Source organism: Acartia tonsa, chromosome 6, assembly GCF_053477335.1.
Source record: "Acartia tonsa isolate MP-2025a chromosome 6, ASM5347733v1, whole genome shotgun sequence".
Classification (NCBI taxonomy): domain Eukaryota; kingdom Metazoa; phylum Arthropoda; class Copepoda; order Calanoida; family Acartiidae; genus Acartia; species Acartia tonsa.
Window position 1 is genome coordinate 6148673 of NC_137265.1, and position 20008 is coordinate 6168680.

Sequence of the window (20008 nt, forward strand, 5' to 3'; positions counted from 1 at the left end):
CTACCAATGTTTCACTTTCCTGGTTGCCGGCAATTTATGCATATTCCTGGCCACTGCCATGTTTGAAATATTCCTGTTAAAAAGCAATTTTTCCTTTTTAATTTCCATTTCCCTTTTATTACACTTACCCCACAATTAGAGTTTTTTGATAAGATTCATACTACTCGAAGGGGCTATTTTGGCATGATTGTCTGATGTGGTGGGGATAGTGTTGTTTCTCTGTACTTATTGAATGGGTTAAAAAAGCTATGAATACTGCTCTGTTCTACAACAATTTACAGTAAATTAAAAACCTTAAACTGATCAAATGTAAATAATGAATTAGAGATTTCATTAAATAAACAAAATCTTACCTCAAATTACTCTGTAATTTGCTTCCAGAAATCCCCAAAAAACAATAGAAACAACCACTTCTTCCCAAGAAACACAGATATGATAACTTCGGACAAGATGGGCTCTCGTCCTAGCTCGTTCTCTCCAGAAATCCCCAAAAAACACTGCTACACGTTCTTACTATACAAAACTAAACAGCCAAAACAAAAATTATAATAAAACTTAAAATTTTTAAATAAAATGAACCTGTCTACGCTGTCTCGGAGAACGAACTGAGACAGAATATAATACAACAACCCTTTATATAAACTTTTGCTTAAGAATGAAATCTAAACTTCGCATGCGCCGCTGCGCGGCGGCGAAGTTTGGGAATTTCATTAAATAAACAAAATCTTACCTCAAATTACTCTGTAATTTGCTTCCAGAAATCCCCAAAAAACAATAGAAACAACCACTTCTTCCCAAGAAACACAGATATGATAACTTCGGAGGCTTCTAAGAGTTAGAATGGGTAGCAACATTAAACATTTTCCTGTAATAAATATAGTCAAATGCATAAAAATATAATAAAATTTTATAATCTATTAAGAATAGCAGATACCTGCCTTCTAGTAGTCAAAGATTTTTTATAATACATTTTAGGAGTCTTATCAGATTTCATTCTACCTTGAGTTTGAAGTTGTAAAATTGAACAACCAGCTTCTGCAGCTGAAGATAAACCCCCATGACGATCACTGTGTTCCCCAAAATCCCTCCAATTTACAACCCCAATTTCTTTCAAAACACCCCTTAATTGATTTAAACAATATTGATAATTAGCTTTTTCCAATAAATAAACTTGTCCATCTTGAATCTTTGGAAGAAAATAATAATCAACATAATCAACATTAATAACATTAAAATAAGCTTTAATAATACGAACAGGACAATAAAAATCACCACTAGCTGCAATAACATTTGTATTCTTTTCATGAAATTGATTCATTTTTCCTTTCATAAAATCCACTAAAATATCACCATTTTCCAAAAATTGAAATTGCGATTTTTTTAAATCAGAAACTTCTTCAAAACGGCTAAAACAATGAAATTTAACAATAGATTTTACTACTACTTGCCATCTATCAATATTAACATCAAAATTACAATTTTTCAAATGATCTCCTTTCAAAACTTTATCAACCATTTCATTTAAAATCTTTTTTGTCATAGGTTCTGCTTTTTTAACAGGCTTAGAAAATTTTCTTTTCAATCCATCTACACATTTAGAAACATCTTTATTATCAGTAGGAGATTTAATACTAGGATTATGTAATTCATTATAATAATTTATCGCACTTCTTGCCATAAAAACAGGAGAAATACTTTGAGATTCATGAGCAATTTTATTAAAATATGTCATAATTACTTCTGGATGAGAAGGTAAAGATGTTACATTATTATCCACACAAAACTTTGAAAAACGATTAAAAGCTAAAAAATATTGATTAGAAGTGCTATCTGCTATATCATTAGCAATGATTTCATCTATTTTACTATTATACTTCATAAAATCTTCAGTTACTCCAGCTAAATTTAAAGAACCATATCGAATATCACCAACTCTTATTGCTCTTACCAACTTCTCATGCCTTTTTTCATCTTTTTTAGGTCGCAGAAAAGGCATCTGAAATATATAAAAATTAAAACATTCAAAAATAAAACAATAAAATTAAAATCTACAAACATTACATCCATTTAAAATACAAAATCTTTCATCAATTTGACTAACAAAAGCATTACTAACATTAAAATCAAACTTGATCGCAAGAGTATCAAATTTCTTAACACCTTTGAACATTGAATTAACAACATGTTCACCGCAAGAATAAAAAGGACTAAAAACATATACAGATAAAACAAACTTATTAAAATGTCTTCCATCAGCACATAAAAAAGTCCAAAAATGAGCAGAAACCCATTTAGGTACAATAAAACATCCATAACTTTTAAATTTTTGCAAATGATATAAAGCAGGAATAACTAAATGAATTGGAGGAAAAACTAACAAATTACAAAAAGGAAGTCTTTGAGAGAAAAAATTTAAGCCTTCAGCTTCATTTTCAAAAAATTTTGAATAATATCTAATACATTTTTTATTAAATTTAGAAGCAAAACAATCAATTTCAAAAGGACCAAATTTACTATATAAAATACAAAAATTGTCAAAATCAATAGAAAAATCATGCAAATCAAAGTTTTTAGATTCAAAATCTGCAAATTCAATAATAGGATCTGATCTCGGTAAATAAATAACTGAAACGTTTAAATCATATTTTTTCCATGCTAAAAATGTATCTAAAACAATTGGCTGTAATCTAATATTTCTTGAACCAACTGATAAAATAATAGAACAATTATGATTGTCTGTATAATGTACAATATTACAGCCTTTAAAATTTAAAACTTTATCACTATTATAAAAATCATAAAAAGCTAAAAGTTCTCGTTCTGTAGAAGATCTTCTAGATTCTTCTAAAGAAAAAACTCTTTTACATAAAATTTCATTATCATCACATACTTCATAGACACAATAACCTTTATCGCTAGCATCACTACTTATTTTACAATCAATTTTAACTTGAGACAAAGAAGGTCTAATCAAATTACCATTCAAATTTACAAAATTTTCTTTTAAAAATCTCAACTCTTTACATGCTAAATCATTTAGTTCAATCATGGCATTCCAATGCTTGGCTTTAGAAATAATATAATAAGAAGATCTAGTTAAAAGTCTCACACAAGGTCCCATTGCTCTTACACAAAACTGCACTTTACCAAGAGCTTTAGCTAAAACCTTTATATGAACTTTTTTCTTCTTCAACATAAAATGCAATAAATCACAAATATCATTTACTTTATCCTCAGGTACAAAATATTTCATTAAATTAGAATCATTAATAAGTCCAAGAAATTTAAGACGTTGACTTGGTTCACCAGAAGATTTTTTAACATTAATTGTCCAACCAGCTTTATCAAAAGTTTCAATAGCGAAATCTGTATTTTTCTGACATAACTCTTTATTTTCAGCTAAAATACGCTGGTCATCAATAAAAATAGAACATCTAATTCCTAGACTTCTTAAATATTGCTTATGAGGAATTAATAATTTAGTGAAAATATAAACAGCATCTTTAATACCTAAGAAAAGTACATTCCAGACCCAAAATATCACTTCACCATTATCTTTAATAAAATGAACTCCTACAAATTTTTTCATATTCTCATTCAAAGGTACGTGCCAATATCCGCTGTCAAGGTCTTGACAGGTTTGATAATCACCTTGTTTTAACATTTGCTCACTAACCGCCAAATCTTCCAATTTGCATTTTCTATCTTCTAAGTAAGGATTTAAATGCCTACTAGCATCAACTACTAAACGTAATTTTTTACTGTAAACAACAGATAATGGTAAAACCAAATAAGGCTGTTCAGTTACTCTACTAACACAGCCTAAAGATTCAAGTCTTAAAAGTTCTTGATATGCAAAATCACGATTATTCAACATGCTTTTATTATTTTTACAAATATCCGAAGGAGGCATTGACTTAAAAGGAAATTTATATCCATCCTTAATGGTGTTGAGTACAAAATCCGAAGCCTTCAATGTATCTCTCCAGAAACCAAAATATTCAGGATTACCAATGCGCCCTGGCACACGCTTGTCTGTGGACAACCTCTTACCAAAATAATTAGCATTATTGACTAAAATTTCTGCTACACCAGACTCCTCCTCAGGCAAATCAAAAACATGTGATCTACAATCCAAATCCTCTTCCATCTTTAGTCTAAAATAACACATAAACATGAAAATTATCAATAAAATAAATACCTATGAATAAAACGATCTATAAAACCAATATATAAAACCAAAATAATAAAATATTAAATTAAAAATTTCAAATAAAATTGCAATAAAAATGCATGAACAATAAATGTTATTTAAAATTTGAAAGAAATCTAAATAAATAAATAAAACTCATCTTTTAAAAATATTTTTAAAATTCAATTTTTAGGACAATCTTTTCTCATGTGACCTTTAGCATTACATTTAAAACAAATCATTTCAGATACATTAATAGGATTAAAATCATTGAACTTTCTCTTACGATCATTAAAATTACTATAATTATGAACATTACTTTGACGACTAGGACTAGAACCACCATAAAAATTACTCCTTCCTCAATTTTTTCCACTCCAACTCCTATTATTGTAGGCTCCTCTAGCTTTCCCTTCAGCAGCATGGAATCGTTGAGTCTTCTTTTCACAATCCTCTCTACCTTTGAAAACACTATAATTTTCATAATACTTGAGTGTACCCCAACCAAATTTAGACGCCGAAGCAATTTCATTGGCTTCCATTTCATTGTCAATCAATTCCTCAATTTCCCCAATTCTATCTTTTAACTTTAAAACATCATCAGTATTTAGTGGTTTTTCATTAAAAATCCAATCAATAACCGTCTGAACTCCTTCCTTCACGTCATCAATACCATGCTTCATATCCCATAAAAATCCAATACTACGTTTAATTTGGGGTTTTCTATGCTTTGCTACTTCCCCTTTCTTTTTTCCATCTCTAGCCAGAGACTTTAACTCTTCATATTTTTTATTTAACTCATTAAATTTATTGTTCATTGCAGCAACATCTGCATTCTCTACAGATTGACTGCCACCTACTAAACCCGCCGCAACACCCTTAGGTGTTTCACTATTCGGCGGTTGAACACCATCCTTTGATGTTCCAGCATTAACTTTGGGATCCACAGAAAGTACATAAGACATCTTAAAAATTCTAAAAAATTAAATAAAAACTTATTTCTCCATCCATAGAAAATTAAATCATAAATAAAAGAAACAAAACATAAATAAAAAAAAAATTCTTTAAATCAAACAAACAACTTCACTCGTACATAACTCCAAATGCTAAATGATAAAATTATTTTATGCTAAAAAATTTATCTCGGCATTTTACATCAACATGGATGCCAACATAGCAAAAACAACTCCTAAAAAAAAAAAAAAAAAAAAAAAAAAAAAAAAAAAAAATTTTTCACTGCACTAAAAATAAATAATAATCTTTAAGAAACAAAAATAAATCTCAACTGTAAACTGCATCCACTAATAATAACCTGTAAAATAACACTAAGGACTATTTTAAACACCTTAGTAAAAGAAGATTGACCTTCGCCTCTCATTTCGTCAAGGCTTGTTATTTAAACATTGAAGGACTCTTCGTTAGCAAAGCCTTTTTAAATAAAATGAACCTGTCTACGCTGTCTCGGAGAACGAACTGAGACAGAATATAATACAACAACCCTTTATATAAACTTTTGCTTAAGAATGAAATCTAAACTTCGCATGCGCCGCTGCGCGGCGGCGAAGTTTGGGAAGGAGGGAGGGGGGGGGGGGGGAGGTTGAGACAAATATTCCTTATTTCTGATTTTTTTAAATTTAAAAATGGGTAATCTATGTAATCTCTCTCCCACTTTTTTCAATCATTATAAAAATAAAGAGACGGGATTGGTTGTGAAGTCTTTGGGATGCGATTCAAATTTTGGCGCGAAAGTGTTAAACTTTCCCTTAAAGTTTATACAGCCTCAAAAGAGAAGGGGGTGGCGTTCTGTTTAGTATTGAGTGGGATGGGTTGTAAGGTCACTAGGCACATTAAGGTATTATATTGGTAACGAAATTTTGACGCGAATTTAATCATATGTGTATTAAGGTATATTGATTTAAATTTGATAGTCTAAATTAAGGGGAGGGAATAAAATAATTTGAAATAAAAATCTCCCGCCATAAGCTAATCTGTTTAGTATTGATTGGGATGGGTTGTAAGGTCACTAGGCACATTAAGGTATGGTAACGAAATTTTGGCGCGAATTTAATCAAATGTGTATAAAGGTCTATTGATTTAAATTTGAAAGTCTAAAAAAGGGGAGAGAATAAGATAATTTGAAATAAAAATCTCCCGCCATAAGCTAATTACTAATTAATGAATTTATAAGAGTGAAACTTTTCTATAATCATGGTCTGTATGTCTTTCTTTTCTTTTAGAATTGTTCTATCATTTTCAAACTTTCTTTGATTGAAAAGTGTAGAAACTAAAAAACCGTTACCAAACAGTACAAAAACGCCCTTTAACTGAATCCTATATTAATTTACGTAATTTTCAACAAGTTTATACTTACACAATTTTTTTCATACTGTTTTTTTTTAATTAATAGTTTTTAAGTTTTGAAATTCTACAAGTGTTCAAGTTTGTTGGTTTTACTGTTTAAATTCAGAGCCTCACTTTGAAAAAAATCAGTTTACCAATACGGTTATAATTACTACAAATATATCTCTCCCACTTTTCAATGTATTATAAAGATAAATAAGTGCGCCCAAATTTTGGCGCGAAAATTGATATTAAGATAGAAACAGTTAAATTTATAGGTAAAGATCCCAATCTCCTAAATACTCCCCCACACCTCCAAAGAAATTGTGAAAATTGTGAAAAAGGGTAAGGGGTAAAAACTCCTGTAAACCAGTATTCTTCTGTCATTGCTTGTAACTTGGAAAATTTGCAGATTGCCAGCTAACAGGAACCTAGGATTTAGGGGAATATGCGTGCTGCTGGATCCAGGAATCTTGTAATATTGCCAGTAACCAGGAAGCATTCGTTACCAGTAATATTTTACCATGAACTGCAGTAGATTCAATTTTTTTAAAGTGTGGATTTTCTTTTTATTTATTTTGTATGTATGTATTGTCGGAGAGATGTAATATAGCTTTTATTTGACAAAGTATTCCCGTAAAGTGCCTAGTTGAGCACTGAAACCCCCTTCATATTTTTAAAATCAAATGAAGAATAATTGACATGTAGTTTATTCTTTGTTAGTTTATTTCTTTAGGTAAAGCAGTTCCGCATGGTTAGGGCCCCTCGCAGAAGTTTGGTATAGGTAAAAATATCCCTACTTTGTCAAAAAAATTTATAACAAAAAAATGAGGTTCGTTGCTCAATAGACATTTTAAGTAAAAGCACTAATTGACTTATCTATAATACAAAGTAGAATGATGTCTGTCCGTCCCTTAAGATCTCGGTAACCACTGAACCGATTGGATTCTACTCTTCAGGGAATATACCTACTGGTCCTGTGGTGGTTTCAGGCTATTTTCTTGGGAGGTGGGACACCCCCAACCCCCCCAAATTTTTTTTTCTTTTTAAAACTAAAATTAAAATAGTGGGGTCGACTACCCCCTCCCAAAAAAAAAAAAAAAATTACCCCCCCCCCCAAAAAAAAAAAAGTTTTAAAAAACAATTTTCTTTTAAATCTAAAATACGAAAAATTGGTTTGATTAAAGCTCTTCGGGCAAAGCCCCTAGAGGCTAGGGGCGAAGCCGCTAGTATGTGTATATACTAACACATCCTTGTCTTAAAAGAACATAAGTTGCAGTATTTTTCAGGGAGGAAGGGGACATTGGGCTGTTTACAACACTAGTTCCCAAACTTTTATGATAGTGTTTTCTGTTGGGGACTTTTATCATATTTTGATTGGTCGGTTCATTAAGTTGAGTATTCCAACGTTTTAACCACTAGTTGTAATCTACACAAGGGGTAAGTTTGAGTGTGATCAATGGGGATGTATATCAATTTAACGGCCATTGTCTTATCCCTTTAGATCCCTGAGTATTTTCATGTTTATAGAATGATTACAATTTTGTTTATCTTAATTATATAATATTAAGACAAGTACTTTATTCCAGGGAGGGAGGGGACATTGGACTGTTTTTTACACTAGTCCCTAAAATTTATAATGATTTCTTATTCGTTAGCTTACTAACTTTAGGCACATTTAATGACTTTTGATTGGTTGGTTCATTAAGTCGAGTGTCTAAAAGTTTCATCCAATTGTATCTACAGTAGATGTGATTTTGTGTTGGGAATGTTCATCAATTAATCGGCCATTGTCTTATCCCTATAGATTTCTGACTTTATTCCGATAAACTTTTGTTCTGACATGGATATTCATAAGTAAAAAAATTATGTTAGGTTAAGTTAAGCAAGAGTTAGAAGACCTCCCTGGTATATTTATCTTTTGAAAAGCAAGCTTTTATATAACTAGGGTCGGTCTGTCCGTACGTCCGAAACTGATATTTTTTTCGCTTAGGCCTGTTAGAATTGTCATATCAATTTCAACTTTGCAAAGTGATTCCTGTAGTAGTTAGGTACTCATTCATAGGACAACAAAGTACAATGTTAAAGGCGAAGCATCTCTATAATGAAGTCCTAAAACAGTACTAAGCTTTTCCTAAAACATTATCCAGTATTTAAGCACTTCAACAAATTTTTAAAATTTTGTTTCTCCTACCGTTTCAGAGCTTCACTTTTATGGATGCTATCATCTTTGTTTCTTATGTGTTATAGCTTATAATGTAAACTAGAACGTGCAGGGTCATAACACGTCACGCATAAATACATGAAATTACAGTTTATTTATTACACAATTCACATTAAAAAATAATAAAATCTTAAATTATACCAAAGGACAGAGGCCAGATGGTAACACATAAAATGGAAGACAAGTCCTTCACCCCTAGACTCCAGGGTGAAGCTGTATTTTACGAGATCTTTTGCTATAGACAAAGAATACCTTACTACTTTATATCATAGGATATGGAAGAAAAGTATGATGGCTGATAATAAGAGTATAATAAAATCGTTCTAATTTCAAATAAACAATAGCTATTCAACAGAAAAAATTACATACATAGTTACCTGCATTAGTAACATACATTGTTACAGAGTCAAGGAAAGCTTTTTTGGAACACATTTGGCGTGTTGTAAATGGGTTCAAAAAGTGTATAGATATTTTTTTTTTCAGAGATAGTAAAGGTTAATCTGTTCATAAATAAATGCATTTAATTTTTTTGTCTTAATTATATTACAACATTATACCTATTATATAAAGCAGTAAGCGTTTTTTGGTCTGTAGCGAAGGATCTCGTTAACCGCTGGACTAATATGATTCTCCTTTACAGTGAAGCTTCTTATAGTTGACGTATAGTAATAGCAAGAACAAACAGCTAAATATTCTTATAAAGTGTATTAATTCAATACAAGGTTAATATACAATAATAACATTAATATTAAGACAACTGTTCACTTTATGTTCGTATCCTGTTGCAGAGCAATGACTTGCTCCGAAACCGTGGATACCAGAACTAAAAGCTAAACTATATAATACATGCATTGCTCTTAAGTCAGGAAGAAAGGGACTATACATCACATTTCTCCCTGGCTTTAACATGAACCTGGATTTCAAACTGTAATATTTCAGATTAAATATACAATAGGTTTTACATGTTATTTATCATAGATATTATAGGTAGCGTTGAACGCTTATTAAATAGATAATAGTTGATCTGGTATGACACCTGTCATATTTTTTTTCTTTTTGTTTTTTATATATTTTTATTCCAGATCTTTAAACACTTCATATACACATTTTTTTTAATTTATTTTGGTTCCTTAGAACTCTTTTTGTGTTTTTTTTTTATTTTCCTTTTTTCTTTATGTGTTTTTTTTCTTTTTAATATTTTTTTAAGAAAAAAACATTGATTAACATATAATCATTGAAAAATGCATTGATTAACACCTAATGCATTAATTACATAGTTATCATAAATACATGATATAAAAATAACATTGGTTAACATATAACCATCAGATTTAAGCATAGTATTATAGAGCATTAATATGAAACATGAATTTTAAACTTTTTCTGAGACTACTACTGCCTCAACAAATATTACATACATAAAATAAAATAAAATATGAATTAATACACATAAACTATAATTATTACTTTCTTTTTCCAGATGATCTGCTCCTCTTGCCAGATTCTTCAATATCCATGGGCATGATAGCTTCCTCATCATTCACTCCAAGTTTTGCGGTCTCATCACACAAGCCGTCTTGAGACATCCCTGCCTCAGTATCACCAAGCATATGAAGACATCTTTCAAATCCGTTATTAACCGCAACCGAAATCGAGGTTGCAACGTTATCAACCTCCTCCTGATTATCCAAAATCTTTTGATGCTTACGACTAACCTCTTCTCCAAATTTATCAAGCATCATCAATATTCCAGGCGTGTGTTCCAACCTCATTTCCTCCCTCACTTGTTCATCAACACGCCATTGCTGATTTGACAATTCAAGGTCCAGACAAACAGGAATGTTCGGATTTAAGGGCTGATCCATCTGAACACAAACAGGATCCCCAAACCGAGTAACCAATTTGAAATCACCCTCGAACCACTCATTTACTTTGTGTTCAGGATTAAACTTCCACTCAATATTGGTTGTCAACAAACTTGTATAAACGTTTCCATCCAACTCCAGTTTGATTTCCTTCACTACATTCTCTAAAGTGGTATTTGGATCACATAACAATATCTGCTTGGCTAGAGTCGGACGAAGACGCTTGCAGCGCATCTGCATTTGCCAGGTCAAAACTCTGGAGTCTACTTTATCATTCATCAGACTACCTGCATATGTGGCACTCACCAGGTTATCAATTATGTCTCTTTGACCATCCAATCTAACATAACGTATCTCAGCAGGCATCTCTCCACTGGTGATTAGACTCACCGAATTCACGTTTATAATACGTGGAATGTAGATTGATAAGTTCATGTATTCATTCACCTGAATGGAGTCAATAAACACTTTAGCACTCAAATCCTGTTCAGACTTTCCATCAAGCCAATCTTTCTGTAACTCTAACAAAGTTGTGGATGGCATTTGCTTCAGAATAAAGCTTACTTTATTCACGACATCTTTCCAATGTGCCAGGAGCCGGACAGCTGACACAACCTGCGTCTTCAACCTCGGATCAACGCTATTACCCACCACCGTTCTCAACACCGTCTGAAGGCTCATTTTACCATCTGCAGGTATGACGTCAATTTTTGAAAGTTGAAACCAATCCTCAAGTTCCCCCATATGTTTGATTATGGGTAACAATTCGCCCAACGTTTGACAGCTTTTTCTCTCATCTCCATCCAGGTATTCAATCTTAGCAAGCAATACCAAACTTGGTAAATTTTCGCAAACAAGCTTAGAGAGAAATATGGTCGCACTCAACTTATTCAAACTAGTTGTCTCGTTCCATGACAACTTTTTATTTATAGCTTTAGAATGCTCACCAGCCGCCATCAGGTTGAGGTATCTTGAATTCTGGCTGGTAAAGATAGGGATCCTGTCCACAGGCCAGTCTATGGAGTGGATGCATCTCCCCATCTCCAACTGCACTGATAACATGTTTATCAAATTCAACTTAAACCTTGGTTCATTATCAATAAGACGAGCTAAATCTGCCAGTGGCATGTCCTCACTGCTCAAAAATATGTTCTTTGTCGCCCTGCCCACACTCAACGTGGGCAGCTCAACGCGCGACATTACCAACACCAGCCGGGATGCAGAGTTGCTGATCAATGCAGATACTGGTAGACCAGGTTTGACTTGATTTCCTTCATTGGCAGATTGTTTGTGGCGACCATCTTCTTCATTGCTCAATAACTTTTGATTCATTGTTGCCGCCGTAACCAAACTGCAAAAATACAATATAATTAAATTTCAGCATAAAAAATTTAAGATCTAGCATTAAATTCTGCCTCAGTAAATCTTTTTTTATGACACCATGAACAACAACAATACAACAATGCCAACATAGGAATTATACCTAACAACAACATTAACACAATCAAAACAAACTTGGCAAACAATGGTAATATATCCTTGAACAAATGTTCTAGACCAAACCAAGGACCTGTAACCTGTTCGAAAAATGACAACTTATGATCAACAAAATCCAATTTAGAAGCTTGTCCATTAAAATCCTCAAAATCCTCTAATCCCTGATATTTAATAGTCTTATTAAAGTCAGCAATAAACACCTTTTCATCGTTCAGAAAAATCTTTTGTCCCACGTGTTCTGATTTTTCATTGGCAATATGCAGAAGTTCGAGTCCCTGCCCCTGATTCCCAAGGAACAAATTAGCTGTCAACTTCAAAAATACCGGACTTTGCGAACAATTTAACAATTTTATATCCTCTACTGCTACAATCATTCTACTATATTCTTGTATTCCAACTGTTTCACCTTTATAATCCACCATTAAGTGTCCTACTGCACATCCATAATCCACACCTAACTTTACTGGAATTTCAACCGCTGTACACTTTTCATACTTAGCAATTTCTCCCAGATATATAATTCTGAACCCATGATGCATCTGTACATTTGACCTAACTTCTGTTTGAGCACATCTAGAAATACTAAAAAGTTCCATCATCCTCTCGTTTCTTTCTCTACTAGCCAAAAACATAGCATTCAAATCAAATCTAGCTTCCTGTTTTAACAAATCCCCAAAATAACTTCTAACAGCCGCCTTCGGTTCCTCTAAAAACTTGATACCCTCTAATTCTGTCACAAAAATGTTGAAATCCAAATGCTGCAAAGTAAGTTTCTCTGTTCCCATAATTTTAACTAAAATATTCCTTTCCAAATTAGAAACAAAAAGTTGTTCATTCCAAGTAGTTAAATTGAATGTATCTTGAAAAACTACCTTAAAATTACTGGCCGGTTTTCGTACTACATACGGAAAATATGGAGAAGTTGATGTTGCCCACAAATGATTATCTTCAAAATTCGCCACAATCGTCTTTTTATCATAATCCATAACAACATTTCCCTTGATCAAAACGGGTGTATTTTTTACTAAAATATGCAAAGTCCCAACAGCAAAACCTAAATTGAACCACATATTGTGCGCGTATATTCCCAGTGTCTTGCATTGAATATTTTCACCACCAACATCCCAGAAAGGTGACAATGTTCCATTAACTGTGAAACTGTGAACTGTTGGCAAATCTATATTTACTTTAAAACTAATTCCATCATGCTGATACTTGCCAGAATGAAAAACCCTCCTACATTCGTCCATACTCAACTCTACCTGTTTTTCATGTGGCACGTCTAATACGTGCACATGACTCGCGGTACCGCAAAACCAGCGTTCCAATTTTAGTCTAACCTCACAACTAATGGCTTCTGACAATATAAAATCGGTTTCTGCTAACCCCAACAATTCCACAGATCTGACCGGTTCCATCCTATCATGCAAACATGCAGCTGATCTAAGTTCAACATTACTTATTTGAGAACAATCATAAGCTGCTAACCGTGGATCCTGTGACGTATACATACCACCAACAACAATCAAACAATAAACCTGCATCACAACAACAAATAACAAAATATCCAAGTACCTGACTCCTCTTTCATCCTTGGATTTTTTCACAGGTACTGGTCCAGCACGTCCACTCTTTGAACTACAAGCGTCCGGTGATCTCTTGCGCATACCACGATCTCCACGATCTCCACGATCTCCACGATCTCCACGATGTCTATCACCACCGCCGCTTCCTCTCTTGTCATCACGCTCTCTACGGTTCTCGTGGTAATCTCTTCTCCTGCAAATATTATACAAATTATTACAAATATTATTTTTTAATCAATTTTGCGAGATTCCTAGTTACTACATCGGCTACTGAATAACGTTCTAATCTGTCCTTTTCTCTGTTTTGTCTATCCTCTTCTAATTTTTGTAATTGTACTTCATTTGTAGAACCTTTAGGACGACCCTTAACAGGAATAGTCTCAGACATTTTTTGCGATTTTGCATTATCTAACGATCTATCTAATTCATCCTCCTCAACATCTCTACCTCGTTTAACACTTCCCCTTCGTTGTTCCAAGTTTACAATTTTACTTTGCAATTTTGGAAAAGTGTCCTCTAAAATACTCATCCGAGACTCTAACTCTCTAGCAGATTCCATGTTAACATCCTCTACACCCAAACTGTTGTCTACTAAACTATTATCAGAGGCATAATCCCCATGAAAAACACTATCCTTACTAATAGTAGAATATGTAGAGTCTAACTTAGTTTTGTCAGTCATATCATTTGAATCTACACTATCAGAAATATGAGTACTTTCCAAAGTATCACTAAGATCCTCAACTAAATCATCTAAATTTTCATTATTCTGAGATACATTTGACCTTTGCTGTGACAACCCAACACCCAAAAAAGATTTCTCCAAAAATTCTGGTGTTACCTGTCCATCCTTCCGCCTTCCAACCACCTCTGGACTAGCGCCACAACTATTCTCCTCTTCAGAAACGCCTGAACAAGTTAAATTTCTCAAAGTATTGGGAAAGTCATAGTTTACTTTCAAGGTATTATCCACAGAGAAACATTCATCTGTAATCACTAAGTCAATCTTTTCATCTGGAGTCAAGTCTAAAGTACTCTCAATAACATATATTTTATCTCTTGGTACAATTCTCACCCCTTTATCTTTCAATCTACACTTTTCAAGGGGTTGAACCTCGAATAAACTATCAGAAATTGCTTTTGTCACTAAACACGGACCCACCCATAACGAGCAGAGTTTACGAGCTACACCAATCGTCGTGACGTCATAAAAAATGTAACAATAGGAATTTATAGCTACCGGCCTACCTATCCTTTCTGTATTTTCTACCTGCAAATACTTCTCAGTTCTTTCTTGTCCAGTCCTCCAATTCTTGTCAAGGCACTCCAATAACTCTGAAAAATTCATATGTTTAATTTTCGAGCGTGTTAACGGGTCAAATGAGTCAAGTGGAAGCTTAGGGTTTCTTAGGAACATCTTAAAATATGGGGAACATCCTAACCTCCGATTGAAAGAAGTGTTCATACAAAATTGTGTAGCTTTAAGTTTATAAGCCCAATCTCCATCTTGAAAATGTAAATCAGTCTTAAGAAACGAATACACCGATTGGTTGTATCTTTCACTGTAATTCGAATTTGCTGATCTTGGAGGGATAAAAATTTGTTCAATTCCCAACCTTAAACAAACTTCCCTAAAAACTTTTGATTTGAAGCTTTGTGCATTGTCAGTCCTAATTCGCTCGCATAGTCCCCAAACAGAAAATAAATTAAATTTCAGACATTCAATAATTGTTTCAGCTTTAACATCCTCAATAGCAAACAACCACACATATCTAGTACAACTATCAACTACTATTAAAATGTGCTTACAAATGACTCCATTATATTCACACTCATTCAAAGGACCTAAAGCATCTATGGCCAACTCTGCCATAGCTTCCCCAGCCAAAGGAGAAAATTCTATATTATGATTATGTTTAGGTTTTTTACGTCTATTCAAACAAATGACACAATTTGCAACTGCCGCCGCTACATATTTAGATACATAGGGCAAAATGAAGTGACGATTAATCCTGCTCAAAGTTTCCAAATAACCCCTATGCCCCGCTGTAACATCTGCATGAGCTAACAAGAAAACTTTATTGTACATTCCAATAGGTACCACTACCCGTTCAATAAATTGAAATTCTTTCTGAAGCCGCATAGGTGAAGTCAGGATAATTAAACCATCCTTATAACTCAGATGTTCAAAAAATCTTAATATTTGTTTACCACGATAAGGCATTTGAGACAATTCTCTGGACGTAGGTTTGACATTATTTACAATAAATTTCCTCACCTCAACTAAAACAGGATCCTTCTCCAGGCTACGACTAAACTCTCTCGCCTTCAATCTGGATGATATTTGACTGGCCGTCTCTGCTCCAATTCCTGCAATAAGACATAATTTAGGATCTTCCAATTGATATACAGTATCCAATATTAACTCTCCTTGTTCGTCTGTCGATAATTTAGATATCCTATCTTTACTATCCTTTAATGCAGTACGTGACAATATATCAACATTAGTATGCATCTTGCCCTGCCTATGTACAACCTCATAACTGAAGGTGGATAAAAAATTTATCCACCTTATGGTGAGACCAACAAAATATCCGTTCTGCCTCCAAGTAGATAGATGTTTCAGTGCAGCTGAATCAGTTCTCACGATAAACTTCTTGTGTCTCAAATAACATTCAAATCTTTCAACAGCATTTACTAATGCACATAATTCTCCTTTATGTGCTGCATAATTGGCTTCATGAGTTGAACAAACACGTGACCAACACGATATCATCTTCTCTTGTCCATTTTGTTTTTGACTTAACACCGCTGACATAGCTGTAGATGACCAATCTGTATCCAACACAAATGGTTCAGCCTCCATTCTCCAATCCGGGAACGATTTGCTTATTTCTTCACAGAACAATTCTCTAGTCTTTGTAAAAGCATCCATACTTTTTTCATCCCATTCTATTTTACTACTGTTTCTAAATTTGTTCAATGGTGCTGTAATATCAGAAAAATTCTTGAAATATGAACCATAATAATTTATGAAACCAGTAAATCTTTGAATATCTTTACCTGTTTCAGGTACTGGCCAATTCTTAATCTTTTCAATATATGCTTGGTCCATAAATATGCCTTCTTCATTTATAATATGGCCCAGAAATTTCACTTCCTCTGCAAACAATGTACATTTTCCAAGATTAATCTTGAGGCCTGCTTCACAGAATGTTCGTAGTAGAATATTCAAATGTTCCAGATGTTCCTCCACATTCATACTATATATAAGAACATCGTCCAGGTAAACTAGGCAAAATGCCCTTAATTCAGGACTCAAATCCATTACTCTATCCATCAACTTTACAAATGCACTTGGAGCATTGGTCAATCCAAACGGAAGCCTCTTGAAGCAATATTGCCGTCCATTAGAACAAAATGCTGTATATTTCCTGACAGATTCCTTCAAATGCATTGAATTGTATGCTGAAGTTAGGTCAATAGACGTAAAAATCTTCTTTCCTCCAAGTTTGTCAAACAGCTCACCAATGTTAGGCAAAGGGTAACAGATCTTCTCAGTTATCTCATTTAATGAGCGGTAGTCCAGAACAAAACGGACTTTCACCTCGTTAGTATTTCCAACTTTCTTCTTAACAGCAAAAATTCCAGAATTAAACGGTGAATTACATTCTTCTATCACATCTGTTTCCAACCATAAATCAATCTGTTCTTTTAGTTTCTCTGCATGATGAGGATTGAGCCTAATCATCCTATTCTTGAAAGGTTGAGCTCCAGGAACCAACTGAATATCATACTCCTCCAAAGTACAAGATCCAATATCCGTAGGATCAATCGATAATGCCTTGAAATTCTTTAAAAACAACCCAACTATCCTTCCTTTCAAAGAAACATTATCCTTTAAAAACGGAACTTTATCCAACTTCAATTTATCTTTAATAAAACGAATCTTCTTTAATGTTGTTGACACATCTTCTTTAACCCTGTTCTCTTGCAGCATTGCTATCTTCTCCGCCACAAACAAATTTCCAACCAAAGTACCAGCAGGAACAGATTTCTTAACAGTTTCAAAATTCGTGATTTTAGTCATAATTTTACCGTTCTTTCCCACCTCAGTAATTCCTTCGTTTATCAACAAGTTGTTTCGGCTACAGTAACCTTGTCTAGGAGCTATATAACACAACTGTCCTTCAGGCATATTTCCTTTAGTTGAAACTTCTACCACCACTGTACTCAATGCAGGAATTTCTATTCGATTTTTCAATGAACAAATCCATTTTTGGTCTTGTAACTCAGCTACATTAATCTCAGGTTTCTTAGTTCTTGCTTTCTCCATTTTCTCCAAAACTGTATGAACCAAATTCTTCACTACAATTTTCCGTTTAGCTACTAAATTCACACTGATTCCATGCATCTCAATCCTGTTGCCGTCTTTGGCAAATATCGTCTTCACGTTATTTTTGTTCAACCAATAACTGCCTAGGTTCATAGGTACAGTCATACCGGAAATAACAAAACAATCTTCTTGAAAACTGTGACCTCCAATCTGAAATTCAACATTCCGAACAACACCATCAATCTTGATGCTGGAACCCTGCACGCCTGTTGCTTTCGATTCCGTTTCTTCAATCACACAATCAAGCTTTCTAGCCAACACTTGAGATATCAGGCAGCCTCTTGCATTGCCGCTATCAATTAAAGTCAGGATTTCCATGCCACCAATCTTTGTTGGAACATAGACTTCAGCCGCTCCAGCCGCCATCTCAGAATCTTCATGAAACTTATAAAACAGCTATTTAACTCACACCAACAGTTATGAGGTTGTAACTATCCAATTGTCTATCAAAGAACTATCTATCTGTCTACAACAAATAACAAAAAAACTGAATAAAACAATTCACTCACCGACAATATTTCATCCACCAACAGAAAATATCTCCTAATCCACAATCAACAACAGAAATTCTCCGGCCAACAGAAACTCCCCAAACTGTTAATCCACAATCAGTAAACTTCTCTCCGACCAATCTAAAATATTACAAAATTTTAGATGCCAATTGACGGAAAATCACTGTACATAAGAATTAATATTAATATCAATATATACATAACAATTTACAAGACTATTTTTCGAATAGCAATATATATAACGGTAATCAAACGGTAACAACATGAAATCATAACAACTCACCATCAAATAAATAATGATGACAGTATCTCCCAATCACCAAAACAAAACACTCTTCTCAGCCAATCTAAAATTAATACAATGATTTTAGATGCCATAAAATAAATAAATAAATGTTTCACTGAACCAATAACTTGTAACAAAATGAAAGAAATTGTATTAAGAAATATGACATGATCAAACATTATCAATCACCAAGCAGATTAATCTTTCCAAATACCATAAGTTCAATTCATTGAAATTCAATAAAATATTACCTAACAAAACTATTATTGTCAGATTAAACTGAGATGTATAAAAGGTTTAAAAGTCGAAATTCAACTAACTATATATCTCAATACCTGAGAGCACTTTCTTGCGCAGCTTTGCTTCTCTGCGCAGCCCAATTTCTGCGCATGGCGCGCTCCACTCATTTCAGCTACCTCTATACACCGCCCCATATTGCGCATACCAGCTCTGAGAGACAGTGCAAATTTCTTTGCAAATATGGTCACTCCCCCTTTCTCTCAAACAAAAGAGACAGCTCCCCCATATCTGCGCATACCAACTCCGAGAGGTAGTGCAATATTCGTTGCAAATATGTTCACTCCCCCTTTCTCTTCCAACAAAAGAGACAGCTCCACCATATTTGTGCATACCAGCTCCGAGAGACAGCCCTCCCTTCCTTCATAGAAAGAGACTTCTCCATGATTATATCTAATGCATTATAACAATTTTACTTCATGAAATTTTAAACTTCATTAAAAATTTTGCTGAATCAACATCACTAAATCGCAATATAATTGTTTTAAAATCGAATACTTTAAATCACAATAACTGACTCATCTTTAAAAACAATTTTCCACATTTCATCAAAATTTAATACTTTTCAAATATCTAATTTCATATTTTTATCAAATTTAATTCAATTTAAAATTCAATTTAATATTTTTCAATAGCAATTTTACAAAATTGTATTCCTAATTCGTTTTTCATTTTCACTTTTTTATTATTCTTATCTCTGTTAGACTCCACAACAGTCTGAAACAAAAATGAATTTTCCTAATTTCAACAAAACATAATCAAAAACTAAATAAATTATTTTGATTTCCATTATAACATAATCTCGTAATTTCA

The 20008-nt window shown here is 33.3% G+C and overlaps 1 protein-coding gene and 1 long non-coding RNA gene across 3 annotated transcripts; both read right to left on the minus strand.

The window, feature by feature from the left end:
* Positions 1 to 353: 353 nt before the first annotated feature.
* LOC145321675 (uncharacterized) lies at positions 354 to 5760 on the minus strand. The gene is made up of 2 exons (XR_013880376.1): positions 731 to 5760; positions 354 to 523 (listed from the first exon to the last, which is right to left on the minus strand). It is a non-coding gene; the product is annotated as an uncharacterized LOC145321675 (long non-coding RNA).
* Positions 5761 to 12012: 6252 nt separating this feature from the next.
* On the minus strand, positions 12013 to 18648 carry LOC145321676 (uncharacterized). 2 transcript variants are annotated; one of them, XM_080163197.1, is made up of 4 exons: positions 18610 to 18648; positions 15983 to 16074; positions 14546 to 15039; positions 12013 to 13897 (listed from the first exon to the last, which is right to left on the minus strand). In XM_080163197.1, exons 3-4 carry the CDS (start codon positions 14551 to 14553, stop codon positions 12013 to 12015), a joined length of 1893 nt encoding a protein of 630 aa, XP_080019323.1. In that variant the 5' UTR covers positions 14554 to 15039; positions 15983 to 16074; positions 18610 to 18648. The 2 variants fall into 2 exon arrangements, with proteins under 2 accessions (XP_080019323.1, XP_080019322.1); XM_080163196.1 differs by lacking the exons at positions 15983 to 16074; positions 18610 to 18648 and having other exon boundaries at positions 14546 to 14613; positions 14975 to 15198.
* Positions 18649 to 20008: the final 1360 nt, after the last annotated feature.

Bases quoted from the DNA above. Each gene is read 5' to 3' on its own strand.
- LOC145321676 (XM_080163196.1), bottom strand. From the start codon at position 15,169: ATGAACACTTCTTTCAATCGGAGGTTAGGATGTTCCCCATATTTTAAG. The intron at 14,614-14,974 runs GTAGAAAATACA...TAACTTGTTCAG, and splicing joins GAACTGAGAAGTATTTGCAG to GCGTTTCTGAAGAGGAGAAT. The intron at 13,898-14,545 runs GTAACACCAGAA...TAATATTTGCAG, and splicing joins GAAGGCGGAAGGATGGACAG to GAGAAGAGATTACCACGAGA.